Source organism: Gymnoscopelus braueri (assembly GCF_963280865.1).
Source record: "Gymnoscopelus braueri genome assembly, chromosome: 12".
Taxonomy (NCBI): domain Eukaryota; kingdom Metazoa; phylum Chordata; class Actinopteri; order Myctophiformes; family Myctophidae; genus Gymnoscopelus; species Gymnoscopelus braueri.
In genome coordinates this window covers 14,632,228-14,645,679 of record NC_137614.1, presented here as the reverse complement: position 1 = coordinate 14,645,679, position 13,452 = coordinate 14,632,228, and the positions used below count along the sequence as shown (strand labels likewise).

At 43.6% G+C, this 13,452-nt stretch overlaps 1 protein-coding gene across 1 annotated transcript in view; it reads left to right on the top strand.

The window, feature by feature from the left end:
* scn8aa (sodium channel, voltage gated, type VIII, alpha subunit a) overlaps positions 1-13,452 on the top strand; it is a gene marked incomplete at its 5' end in the record, with an annotated part of 54,044 nt that overhangs the window by 18,089 nt on the left and 22,503 nt on the right. The window contains 7 exons of the mRNA XM_080445691.1: positions 1,018-1,224; positions 1,691-1,975; positions 4,716-4,991; positions 7,339-7,474; positions 7,854-8,092; positions 11,726-11,899; positions 12,747-13,103. Of these exons, the coding sequence (XP_080301817.1) occupies positions 1,018-1,224; positions 1,691-1,975; positions 4,716-4,991; positions 7,339-7,474; positions 7,854-8,092; positions 11,726-11,899; positions 12,747-13,103 (1,674 nt within the window). The remainder of the gene's footprint in view (positions 1-1,017; positions 1,225-1,690; positions 1,976-4,715; positions 4,992-7,338; positions 7,475-7,853; positions 8,093-11,725; positions 11,900-12,746; positions 13,104-13,452) is intronic.

Sequence of the window (13,452 nt, the reverse complement as noted above, 5' to 3'; positions counted from 1 at the left end):
TTGATCATCGTCAATAGGAGAGTAGTAGAGTACTCAAAGAGTCTCCTACCGGAGATTTTCAGTGATGTGTTTCTTTCTGTTGTTTATTTTGCTTCGTTTGTTTATGTTTTTGCTTCTGTGTTTAGCTTTGTCTCTGTGTTTTTTTTAACTTTCCCAGTGTATTTGGTTTTCTCTGTACAGCACTTTGTTAACCCTGAACAAGTTTTAAAATGTGCTTTATAAATAAAGTGGATTGGATTGGATTGGAGATATCCGCCGGTCATCAAATTATTGGCTTTGGAATGCGACAAAAACACAAAAAAAATCTCCATGAATTCAAGGCTTTATGGGGTGTGTAATTGATAGACAGGAAGTATTTTTTTTGGGTGAACTACTCCTTTAAGTAAGGCTGCCTTGGCTCTACTTTTCCGCGAATAGAACCAAACAGACAATACATTTGTTTATTGAGGTGTGTGTACAATATTGCTGTCCTACAACCTGTCTACATCATCATAGTTGCATACATATATTTATCCAAATGAATGTGGCTGTCGTACACAGTAAAATCCTCTGTGTTAATGAGTGTATAGTGTACAAATGTCCATTTGGTTACATTTGTATGCTCTCAGAGTTAAATTAACATGGATGATTTTACTGTGTAATGAACATTGAGAAAACAGGTTATTGAATTGGGTTTTTGCGTTTAACATGGCATACTGTAGTGTATCATTAAGGCAAAGTAATGCTTTGTCTTTTTTATCTGTGTAATTTCTCTTGCATGTGATTGCAGTGTGAAAGAATTGCCCAGTACAACCTAGTCATTCTGCCCACAGTGCAGTGCCTGTTAATTTTGGCATCCAAAAGTGGTTCTGGCTGACATTCTGATGAGTCATATGAGGGAGGAACTGAAAGGTCAACGCTGAGATGCGATAGGGTCGGAGGTCACGTCTCGCATGTCACCAATGTGTCTGCTGCCCTGCTACCCACAACCCCAACCCCAACCCCCTTCCCCTGTCCTCTGCCACCTCCTCCCAACAGACACTGAGGGCGGCTGGGAAGACCTACATGATCTTCTTTGTGCTTGTGATCTTCGTGGGGTCCTTCTACCTGGTGAACTTGATCCTGGCTGTGGTGGCCATGGCCTATGAGGAGCAGAACCAGGCCACCATGGCGGAGGCGGAACAGAAGGCGGCAGAGTTCCAGGTCATGCTGGAACAGCTCAGGAGACAACAGGAGGATGCCCAGGTTTGAATTTTGCCCTTGGCTGTCCACTAGACAATCATATAATTCATTTTATCACATACTAAAGGTGGAAGCTCAGCACAGATCTGCACTCTGCTGTGTTTCTTTACAGTACAAACTGTACCTATGTAAGTAGAAATAGGCTTAGTTACTTACCTGCATGGGTTTATAATCCTATATTACCTATGTAAGTAGAAATAGTTTTACTTATGTATTTAAGTATACATAGGTTTAGTTACTTACCCATTTAAATACAAATAGGTTTAGTATTTACCCTTTTAAGAAGAAATAGGTTTAGTTACTTACCCATGTAAATAGAAATAGGTTTAGTTACTTACTTACTTAGGCCGTTCACACTGGGCACTATAACTATAAAAAATATAGTTTTAAAAAACGTGTTAGTGTGAATAACGGCCCTTTTACTGAGTCATAGTGATGTCATCGTTCTGACTCTTGTGTTCCACGGCAGACGGCTGCCATGGCGACCTCTGCAGGCACGGTGTCGGAGGATGCAGTGGAGGATGACGGAGGGGGCCACCTGTCCTGCAGCTCCTCTGAGATGTCCAAGCTTAGCTCCAAGAGCGCCAAAGAGCGACGCAACCGCAAGAAGAAGTGGAGGCAGAAGGAGCAGGACAAGGAGAAAGGCGACAGTGAGAAGTTTGTCAAGTCGGAGTCGGACGACGGCAGCAAGAGCAGGAGTCGCTTCCGTTTCCCTGACAACCGCCTGGGTCGAAAGTCTTCCATTATAAACCAGGTCAGAAAAGAGAGAGAGGTCGTATTTGGGCAGCATGATTTTTCATGTTTTTCTTCATAAATTTACTTTCAAAATTGAAATATTTAGGTTGCTAAATGTGCCATAGGAATGAACCATGCCATCATGTGCCACATCTGATGAGACTAAAACATAAAATGGGATACATGCTACATGTGCACTGTATATACCAACGCGTTCTCACTCCCAAGCAAGGGCCCAGCATTGGCCTTTGAAATTGAGTCTATATAGTGACAGTTCATATGAATTGCCTGTAGTTTTGCTGTTTTACTCCTGCTGGTGTCAGAAAGATTTTTTCTCAATGCAAGTGGGTGGGTTTTTGACAAACTTTAGACTTGATTTTCTTACCTTAATAAACATTGTCATAAATACTATATGCTTCCAGTCGCTAGTTTAAAGTCTTCTTTCAATCATCGTGATATGCGTTTTGGTAAATTATGGTCCCATTTATTTTGAAATTGACGATAAAGTAGGGTATGCTCTAAGAGGGGCGGGATGATTTGATTGACAAGCTACACAACCAATAGCATTCATTCCCCACCCCCGCTCTTGATTGACAAGCTACCCAACCAATAGCATTCATTTGCGGTTGCATTAGCTATGACACGATATGACACGATATAGAAAGATGGCGGATTTGAGATTCCTGAACAAACGGCTTCATTTACGGTCTGTAGAAACCAATGGCGTCGCTTTGTCCATTCATTTTTACAGTCTATGCTCCCAAGGCATCACATTTTGCCGCTCTGTCAGTTGCCCTGAAATGTCAAGTTTTTACATGGTCGCATGTTGACCAGGGGCGTAGCCAGAACGCTGGCAGCAGCTGGGCCTGGGCATTTGCGGGTGGGCACTCACGCCCGCGCGGACGCGCGATTTCTTGGGCGGTTTTGGGAGTTTTTTTTATACTTTATTTCGGTTTTAGGGTTAGGGTTGTTAGGGTTATTTAATTCATTTTTTTGGGTAGTTTTTTTGATACTTTAATTGGGTTTTAGGGTTAGGGTTGTTAGGGTTATTTAATTATTTTGGGGGAGCCAGCCCCCGAAACTCCTGAAATGCATAGAAATCTATGAAATCTAAATAAAAAAATCCATGAAATTTATATTAAGTACATTGAATTATTGTATATTAATTATATTATTTATGTATTTATTAACTGTTAATCCATTATGAAGAATTCCGTTTTCCAGATGAGCATAACAACATAAGAGTTATTCTTTAAATGGGCACACTATGTAATTATATTGATTCATAAAAAATCATTTTTATATATATGCACTTTTTTTTTTGGGTGGGCACAACAGCCAGGTGGGTGGGCCCAGGCCTACCTATGCCCACCCGTGGCTACGCCCCTGATGTTGACAATGCCAAAACCTAACCCAAACCCTAACCCTAACCTCACAAAAATATGCCTAATCCTAACCTCACAAAAATATGCCTAAACCTAACCTTAATCCTAACCCTAACCTCACAAAAACTATGCAGAGAGAGATTTTTTTTTATTGAACCCACGGTGGGATTCGATCACGGGAGGTCGCAGTTACTACTCAAGTGCTGCTACCAGGTTAGCCAACAAGGCAGCTGGCCAAACCCTCGATTTGAGTAGTATTTAAAGCTCCAATGCGTGCCTTTTATTTTTTGTAGTCTTATAGTGACGCATTAGGGAGTGAAAATTACAGAACGGCAATAACTGACGCCTATCTGTGAGAATTTGTTGTATATACTGTAGAACAGAATACAATGAAGGTTACATTTTAGACAATGAATTCAACCAAATGAGGAGCATTTCAGATTTAGTATATGTTGCAACGGAACAGCGTTCCATGAGCTCACATACTACAGGGTGTGTTCTGGTCGAAGATACAGCAGGCTCTGAATTATTCACAGTGATTAACGTTATATGAATGTTTCAGAGGGAGCAGGCCTACAGCTTTGGTAATCACTGCTAACTCTGGCTGTGCTGGCACTCAAATCATGCCGTTCCAAAGAGTATCTGCCAAACAAGAGAGCGAGGCTCACACAAGGTTACATAACACTCGGACAACAATTTAAACCATCGGTCACGGTTTGATTTATCAAGCAACGGCCAGATGTTCTTCTAAATGGTCTTGCAACTACACCTTCACTGTTTCTTTTCAGACAATATGTTTACTGTAGTAGGGCAACAGAACAGTATGTCTGACTCATCAAGTGCACAGTCACTGCTTTGTGGTTCAAAATATATATAACGGTCAATTCAGTTGAGTTGGCATGTTCTACGTGGTTGTGTAATGATATCAGGATCAATACTAGTGGTGGTCTAGATTGATGTCATCGTGACCTGTATTCCTTTCCATGATGTAGTCTCATGCCTGTGTTTGTGACCTTGCTGGTGTAGGATATCACTGACCTAATTATGCATTTTCCCCTATTTATTATGAAGTCACGTGATCACACTCCCGTGGGGAAAGGTATGCAGGTTGTGTAAATTGTTTCCATACCCCACAGCTGTTGCCCTTGATCCCGACCTCTGGAAATGATGACAAAGAGCATAGAAATTACAGTGTAATCAATGCTAACTCATGAACTCCCCAGTGCACATCAATCTTATTCATCTCATTTCTCCTGTCATCTTTCCTCCATTCCACTTTTTCCATATTGTCTCCTCTCCTCTCCTCTCCTCTCCTCTCCTCTCCTCTCCTCTCCTCTCCTCTCCTCTCCTCTCCTCCTCTTCTTCTTCCTGCAGTCCCTCCTAAGCATCCCCGGTTCACCGTTCCTGTCCCGCCACAACAGCAAGAGCAGCATATTCAGTTTCAAGGGCCGCGGCAAGGACTCGGAGAACGAGTTCGCCGACGACGAACACAGCACGGTGGAGGAGTGCGAGGAGCGCCGGGGCTCCCTGTTCAGCCCGTACCGACGCAACAGCTACACGGGCTTGATCGGCAAGAGGAACAGCACGGTGGACTGCAATGGCGTGGTGTCGCTGATCGGCCCCGGGCCCGGGGGACGCCTACTGCCTGAGGTGAAAATAGATAAGGCAGCTTCTGACGACAGTGTAAGGATTGAGTCAATGAGTTAATGAGTTAGATCTCCCCGTCTAGGCATGGCCCCCTCCTCGTATGTTCGTTCATTCTTTCTTTCTTTCTTTCTGGCTACCTCTTTCTTCTATTCTGTCATCTTTGCAAGTCCGTATCGTATGTATCTCTTGGCTAAGCGCTCGTGCCTGCCCTCACCCTTGCCCCACCCACCCCTGCCCCCTTAGTGTATGCTGCCCTCCAGCACTAGGCAAAGGATGGAGAAACGAATACTTTCTGTAGAGAATACGCTATAGTGAAAAGGTTATAGTATATTAAAGGACGACTTCACCCATTTTCAACCTATCTTATATAATTGGTCCTCACTAATGCTCATGATTAAAAAAAATCTACTCGGTCTGTGTCTCATAGGAGGACTGTTGACAGTCCAGAACCCGCCTACCAGTGACATCATCGTTAGGCAGATTTTAAAAATTTTTTTTTTATTTTTATTAACGTGTGAACAATGGCTTCTATCATAGCATTGTAACTTTCCAGGAATAGAAAGGCTGCAGTTTCTATTACCTTCGATTCCCCATCGATGATGTCACTGGTAGGCGGGATTCTGAACCGTCCGAAGCCCTCCTCTGAGACAGACCGAGTAGACAAAAATGGTACCAAATTATCATGAGCATTAGTGAAGACCAATTATATGAAGATAGGTTGAAAATGGGTGAAGTCGTCCTTTAATTACTCCTGTGTAATAGTTACACCAAGGTATATACATGATTATTTTGCTTCTCCTTCTACATGGTCTATTCTAATCTACACAGTATCAAGTGACATCATGTTAAACTGTCAACAAACAAAAGGGAGATATTAAAATATCAAATGATCAGCACAGATTACAGAGAATCTTACAGTGAATCTCAGGCTTTCATTCATATGACTGACATGTGAGTTTTTCGGAGAAGACGTCGCATGATGTCGACTTCTCCGAAGAAAACAATAATTAACTTATTAACTATAATAGGTTCTGGTCATTTGAATCCTCCCAATTTTATTTTATTGAATGATTTCATTATTATTGCAAGTTTTTATAGGCTTGTTTTGAACATGATATACTGATAGACTTAACACTTCTACATACTGTTTTATAAACTGCTTACAATGATGTAATATCATCCTCCAGCCATTTTACAGTTGATCTGTTCCTCCTCCAGGCGGTCAGGACCTCTGTTAGCATGTGTGGGTAGAATCACATTCACTGGAGGAAGAAACAGGCAAAACTAGCGGTTTAGAGTCATGCTCATCCTCCTGTGCTTCCCTGATATACATACAGTAACTAAAGTCCCTGAAAATAACACAGAGCACAGAGCTTCACAACTTAGCAATTTCAATTCAATTTTATTGTCATTGTACAATGCACACGTGTGCAGGTACGTGTGCAAGCTCCCAAATGGTACAGTGTAAACAAGCATCAAAAATAGCCATTTAGAATTAAAATAAGTATGAAAAATAGGAGGGCTGCTGTAACCTTGTCTGTCTCTATCCGTCTTTGTTTCCCCGACTCTTCCCTAGTCAACCTTGGTTAACTGGTTGTGTCATCATGCTAGTTAGCTTGGTAGGATTAGATGCTAGAACATTGAAAGAAATATGCAAGCATGTAGTAGTGAATTAGAATAATGGCTATGATGTCTATAACTTCCTTTCTTCTCTTTGACTTGGTGCATGCACATGCATGACAACTGAATGGATCTGAAATACTTTGCCCCATACAAATCTCTTTGACAGACTTGAACAGTTGCAATATAAGTTATATGGTTTCAAATGGGGAGGATCGTTACAATTGGGACAAACAACACAAGGCAGACAAATTGGCTTACATTTGATAAAGTAGTGGTGACCTAATGGCTATATTGCAAGGTTAGCAAAGACTCCATTATTGCATGAGAGGACTGACAATGCATTCATGCAGAAATGGTTTTCCTCCCACAATATCTCAATATCCATTTATTATCTAAATGGGATGAGCTAATTACATTTGAACACAATTAGGTCAAGTAGCCCTATACCACTGCTCCCACTTTGGCTGAGTCCTGCATGATTATACCGCATACACTTTTATTCCATGAAGCCAGCATTGACATAGCAAAAGAATCAAATCAAACATACCCTGCCCTGCCCTGCCCCCCACCCACCCACCTAAAAAGAAACGACTAAAAAACAAAATTAATCCTCTCTACTCTGCGCAATGCTGTTGTGCACTTCCCTCCGCCGGCCAGCGGTGGTGCTGTGGGATGGTGTTCATGTCCTCTCCAATGGGTGCTTGATTCTTCCTCTTCCTCCTGACAGCCCACTACAGAGGTTGAGGTGAAGAAGAAGGTGTCGGGCTCCCTGATGGTGTCAGTGGACCAGCTCAATACCTCATTTGGGCGGAAAGAGCGGGCCAACAGTGTCATGAGCGTCATTACCAACACACTAGTGGAGGGTACTGCCACTTTACCCTGCTATTTAACCTGCTGTCTCATCTTTCTCTAAAGCTGAATTTTTACCCCGTCATACAATGGTGTCGCTTGCCGAAAAGAGCAGAAAATAGCAGCTTGTAGCTCTATTTTCGGCGCGCGGCAGCGTTGTATACGACAAAGTATAAATCAGGCTTAACTAGGCCTCCACTCATTGGTTGATTTAGATTGAGCTGTAGCCTATTTCCTGCTTACTTGCTTTGCATATCCAACAATACCGGATACATACAATGCATACAGTTTTTTTTATTCCATTTGCATGCGGTATGATAATGAATGCATAAAGGCTTGCCGGTGAGTGATGCGTTTTTCTTTGTTGACGTGTGGTTGGCGCTATGTCTTCAGAGCTGGAGGAGTCTCAGCGCAAGTGTCCGCCATTCTGGTATAAATTTGCTAACACATTCCTCATCTGGGAGTGCTGTCCTGGATGGCTGAAGACCAAGGAGATAGTAAACCTGGTAGTCATGGATCCCTTCGTGGACCTCGCCATCACCATCTGTATCGTCCTCAACACTCTCTTCATGGCCATGGAGCACTACCCCATGACTGATGAGTTTGAGGGGGTGCTGTCAGTGGGAAATCTGGTGAGTGATTTTGTGTCTACAGTATATACTCTGTGTGTGTGTGTGTGTGTGGGGGGTGGGGGGGTCTTAAGGATGCTATTATATAGCTTGGTTACAAATGTAAACTGCTTGTGTTCATATTTGGAAGCCTCGGCAGGGGTGTAGTGGAGGGGGGACGCGAGAAAACCCTGTGGGGTGGTCCACAGGCCAAATAAGCAGACTTGGCGTCAGAGTCAGACTCAAGAGCTAAGGGTGGATCAGAGGTTAACCCTAAAACCGAAATAAAGTAACAAAAAAAGACCTCCAATCCGCGCTAGACCCGAAAAATGTTCGCGCGTGCGCGCTTCGCGTGCACGCGCGCGGTTGACGCATGCACGCGCGCGCTGTGTCAAAGAGGTGCGCTCCCCCACTTCCAAAATTAGCACTACAACACTGAGCCTCGGTAATGTCCATAAATCAGTTGTGAGAGGCCTGCAGATTGCAGGAATGCTCAAGCCAATAGCTAAGGCATTGTCAAAATTCTGTTCAGGGTCTGTGATAAAGGCGATGCTTCGTGTACCCGTGATCCGTCTCCTGAAATACTTAAAAAATACATATAAATATTTTATATGTATGTATAAAATCAAAGAATGCGTATACGTAGTATACATTTGTATATAAAGAGTTGTCATTTAGAGTGGGTTGACATAATATGAGAATATAAAACAAAATCTTTTTGGGGCATCATGTAATTGGTAGTTCTTTCATTGTGCATTCAAAGGTAAATGAAAACATTCCCAGACCTCTTAACACCCCTTCCCCTCCCCCTACAGCCGTTTGTTCATCCATCCACTCTGGCGTCTCCCAGCAGCCCCCCATACACACACACACACACACACACAGTCACGCACACATGCACGCACGGTCACACACACACACGCGCACGCACGCACGCACGCACGCACGCACGCACGCACGCACGCACGCACGCACGCACGCACGCACGCACGCACGCACGCACGCACGCACGCACGCACGCACGCACGCACGCACGCACGCACGCACGCACGCACGCACGCACGCACGCACGCACGCACGCACGCACGCACGCACGCACGCACGCACGCACGCACGCACAGACGCACACAATCCTCTCTGTCATGTCTACTATACCAAAATCAACTCGTACAGTATGCACACACACACACACACACACACACACACACACACACACACACACACACACACACACGTATGTGTGCGCGCATGCATACACATACGTATTTCTCTCTTCTCTCTCCATTGATATCTGTTTTCTCTCCTCCCTCTCTCCCCCTTCTATCTCTCTCCATCAAATCTGTTTTCTTTCCTTCTCTCTTCATCCGTCTCTCTCTCCCTTTATCTCTCCTCTCCTCTTCTTGTCTCTCTCTCTCTCTCTCTCTCTCTCTCTCTCTCTCTCTCTCTCTCTCTCTCTCTCTCTCTCTGTGTCCTCTGGTTGAGAGGAGCTGCTGTTTGCTGTCTCTGCGCTGGTTGGTTGGCTGACTGGTGGGAGGCCTGTATTAATATTTCATGGAGCCTGATCGATGAGCTACTCTAAAATGGTGCCTAAGACACTGTTCACAAAACATGACTCGGCCATATTATCCAAATTAGCATTGTTACTGAAACTGAGTCAACCTAAATATGTGCCAGGGTGTCCTGTTGGAACCAATGGTTTGCAAATGTAAATAAGATGAGAACTCACAGGCAGCTGGAGAAATATTGGAGTAAACTGTGCAGCAGGAATACATTTTAAATAAGAAGTTATCCCTTGAAACGTGTGCGTGTGCGCACATCATTTATTTCCTGGACATTTCGAGGTCACCTTGATGCAATATGAGTCATCATCTTAGAATGGGGATCCGCACACACACACACACACACACACACACACACACACACACACACACACACACACACACACACACACACACACACACACACACACACACTCATACTCACACACACACCCACACTCTCACAGACGCGCACACGCACACACACACACACACACACACACGCACACACACACACACACACACACACGCACACGCACGCACACACACACACACACACACACACACACACACACACACACACACACACACACACACACACACACACACACACACACACACACACACACACAGTACCTACACATTACACACACATTAACCTAACAGTCTCTGTTAATAAATGGCTTACTTATAATTAAATAAAAAATTATATAACAAACTAGAAAAAGTGCTCCTCGGAGCACAGGTCTCCGCCAGGTCAGGTAGGTTATTGTGGGCCAACAATGTTCGGAATTTGCCAATCAGGATGGAATATGAAAAATCGGACAGAACCATCTTGATCACTTGACTATAGAGATAATGGGTACCGATTTGCATGATGATTGGACAACATTTGTAGGAGTAATACAACAAAGAAAAGTTTTGAAAAAATCGGCATCCTGGTGGCGCTATAATAGGGCAATGTTAAAGGGTGGCATTTGTTCTTCAACTTAGTGCGAATGTGCTTGTAAAGTGTCACCTCAATCGGACGCTGCGTTCATGATTTGTGGCATTTTGTTCAAAACGGGCCACTTCTGCAAACTTTAGATGTCATTGTTAGCCAATCAGGATGAAATATGAAAAATCAAACAGTTCCATCTTGATCACATGACTATAGAGATCATGTGTACCGATTTGTGTGAAATTTGGATAAAATGTGAAGGCTTAATATCCAAAAATGTGTTTTACATAAGTCGGCCTTGGTGGCGCTATAAAAGGCAAATGTGAAAAATGCAGGGCGGATGTTTTTCCTTGGCCTCTAGGGAGTGTGCGTGCAAAGTTTCACGCAGATCGGTGCAGTTATAGTTAAAAACACAAATCAGCCTTTTATAGCGCCACCATGAGGCTGATGTTAAAATTTTCAGGTGGCATTTCTTCCTCGGCCTAGTGGGAATGTGTTTGTGAAATTTCACGGAAATCACAAGCTGCGTTCATGATTTGAGGCATTTTGTTCAAAACGGACCAATCCTGCAAATTTTGGAAGGCAACCTTAGGATGGAATGAGGATGGAATATGGGAAATCGGACAGATCCGTGTTGATCACATGACTATAGAGATACTGTGTACCGATTTGCATGACGTTTGGATAAAATCTGTAGGAGTAATATAAAAAAATTGGTTTTGCACAAATCGGCCTCCAGGTGGCGCTATAACAGGCCCATGTGAAAAATTTGAGGCAGAGGTTCTGAATTGGCATCCAGGGAGTGTGTGTGCACAGTTTCGCAGCAACCGGGCCAATGGTGCCGGAGATTAGCTGGTAACACACGGACAGGACACACGGACACACGGACGGACGGACGGAAGGACGGACAGGGGGTAAAACATACTCTCTCGCCATGCCTTTCGGCCTGGCGGAGACAATTAGACAATTTTAATCTGGGATAGCTTTCCTGTAGTACTCCTCAATGGGTCTCAGAAATACAGTATAGTATAAAAGTAGATGGATTATTCTGAAACATCTATAATGCACAGTTGGGATACCAGTCTGCTTTAATCGTACTTTCACTTCCCCTGAGAAGGAAGTTATTAATCCAGTGCTATTTGTTATAATATTTGTTGCTGTTGTGTCACTCCCATCCAGGTGTTCACAGGGATCTTTGCAGTAGAGATGTTTGCCAAGCTGGTTGCCATGGATCCATACTACTACTTCCAGGAAGGCTGGAACTGTTTTGATGGTTTCATTGTGACGCTGAGTTTAGTGGAGCTGGCTCTGGCTGACGTAGAGGGCCTGTCGGTGCTACGATCATTCCGATTGGTAAACACTCCCTCTGGTTCCCACAACCTTGTTAAATGGAGAGAGAGAGTCCAGAATGTGGAATGAACACACACACACACACACACACACACACACACACACACACACACACACACACACACACACACACACACACACACACACACACACACACACACACACACACACACACACACACACACACACACACACACACAATTTTTGATGTATTTATTCGCATATAAATAAAAAAAACTGTAGAAAGGTAACATTATTAAAAAACACAGAAATAAGTGCAGGTGAGAAAGGAAACCTTATGCAAGATTCTCACCTAAAATAATAAACAAGTAGTAAGTTAAACATAGTAATCAAACATAAGACACGACAAACAACAAGTACCTTGTGTGCAGTAGAATATGTGTCTGCGCGCGCGCCTGTGTGTGTGTGTGTGTGTGTGTATGCATGCAGAAGTAGGGCTACATTATATGGTAGAAGCAAGTGGAGAGGCTTGATTCATCAGGCTGGCCCTCAATCACTTCCATTCTACTGTGTGTATAAAGTATATACTTTTAAGTACTTTCAAGGCCATGGTATATTATATCACGGCCTCAAAGTTACTCTTGCTTTTATAACATGGTTACCTGCGATTAGCAACAACATTCATCCTCAGTTTAACCTAAAACGTTATGTTGCTAACCAAAACCTGAGAGACTGTTACAATCTATGCCATTCTAAACATATTTCTTCTCGCAAGGTGCATAATCTTAATTAAAACAAATGTCTTTGTGTTATGATAATGCATGATTTGAAGAGAAAAACCCTTACTATTGTACCCTGCTCCGCTCTCTCATGGTCATCTGAACCTCAGCTGAGAGTGTTCAAGCTGGCCAAGTCGTGGCCCACCCTCAACATGCTGATCAAGATCATCGGTAACTCTGTCGGTGCCCTGGGGAACTTGACCTTGGTGCTGGCCATCATCGTCTTCATCTTCGCCGTGGTGGGCATGCAGCTCTTCGGCAAGAGCTACAAGGACTGTGTGTGCAAGATCGCCTTAGACTGCGAGCTTCCCCGCTGGCACATGAACGACTTCTTCCACTCGTTCCTGATTGTGTTCCGTGTGCTTTGTGGAGAGTGGATAGAAACCATGTGGGACTGCATGGAGGTGGCGGGCCAGGGCATGTGTCTCCTCGTCTTCATGATGGTCATGGTCATCGGTAACCTGGTGGTGAGTATTCAGTCTGGACTGACTGACGATTGTTGAACTGTGTCAAATGTAGCAATAAGATCACGGAGGATTAAAATGTCCACCATCAGCTGCTAAACGATGATCATTAGTGACTTTCAGTAGAGTTGTTTCTCTGCTGTGGCTTGGCCAAAAACCTGATTGGAATGTATTGGTGTCCAAGTAGTCACTAAGCTGTTTAGACAGAACTATCTCTAAACCTTTGGAGACGAATGGGAGAAATTAGAAATTAATCTAAGATTGCTAAGAACTGAGAGTTCGAGATTGGATTTGTTAGGAAGTGTTTGGATGAGGGCACACTTGAAATCGGTGGTACTGAACCAGTGGTGAG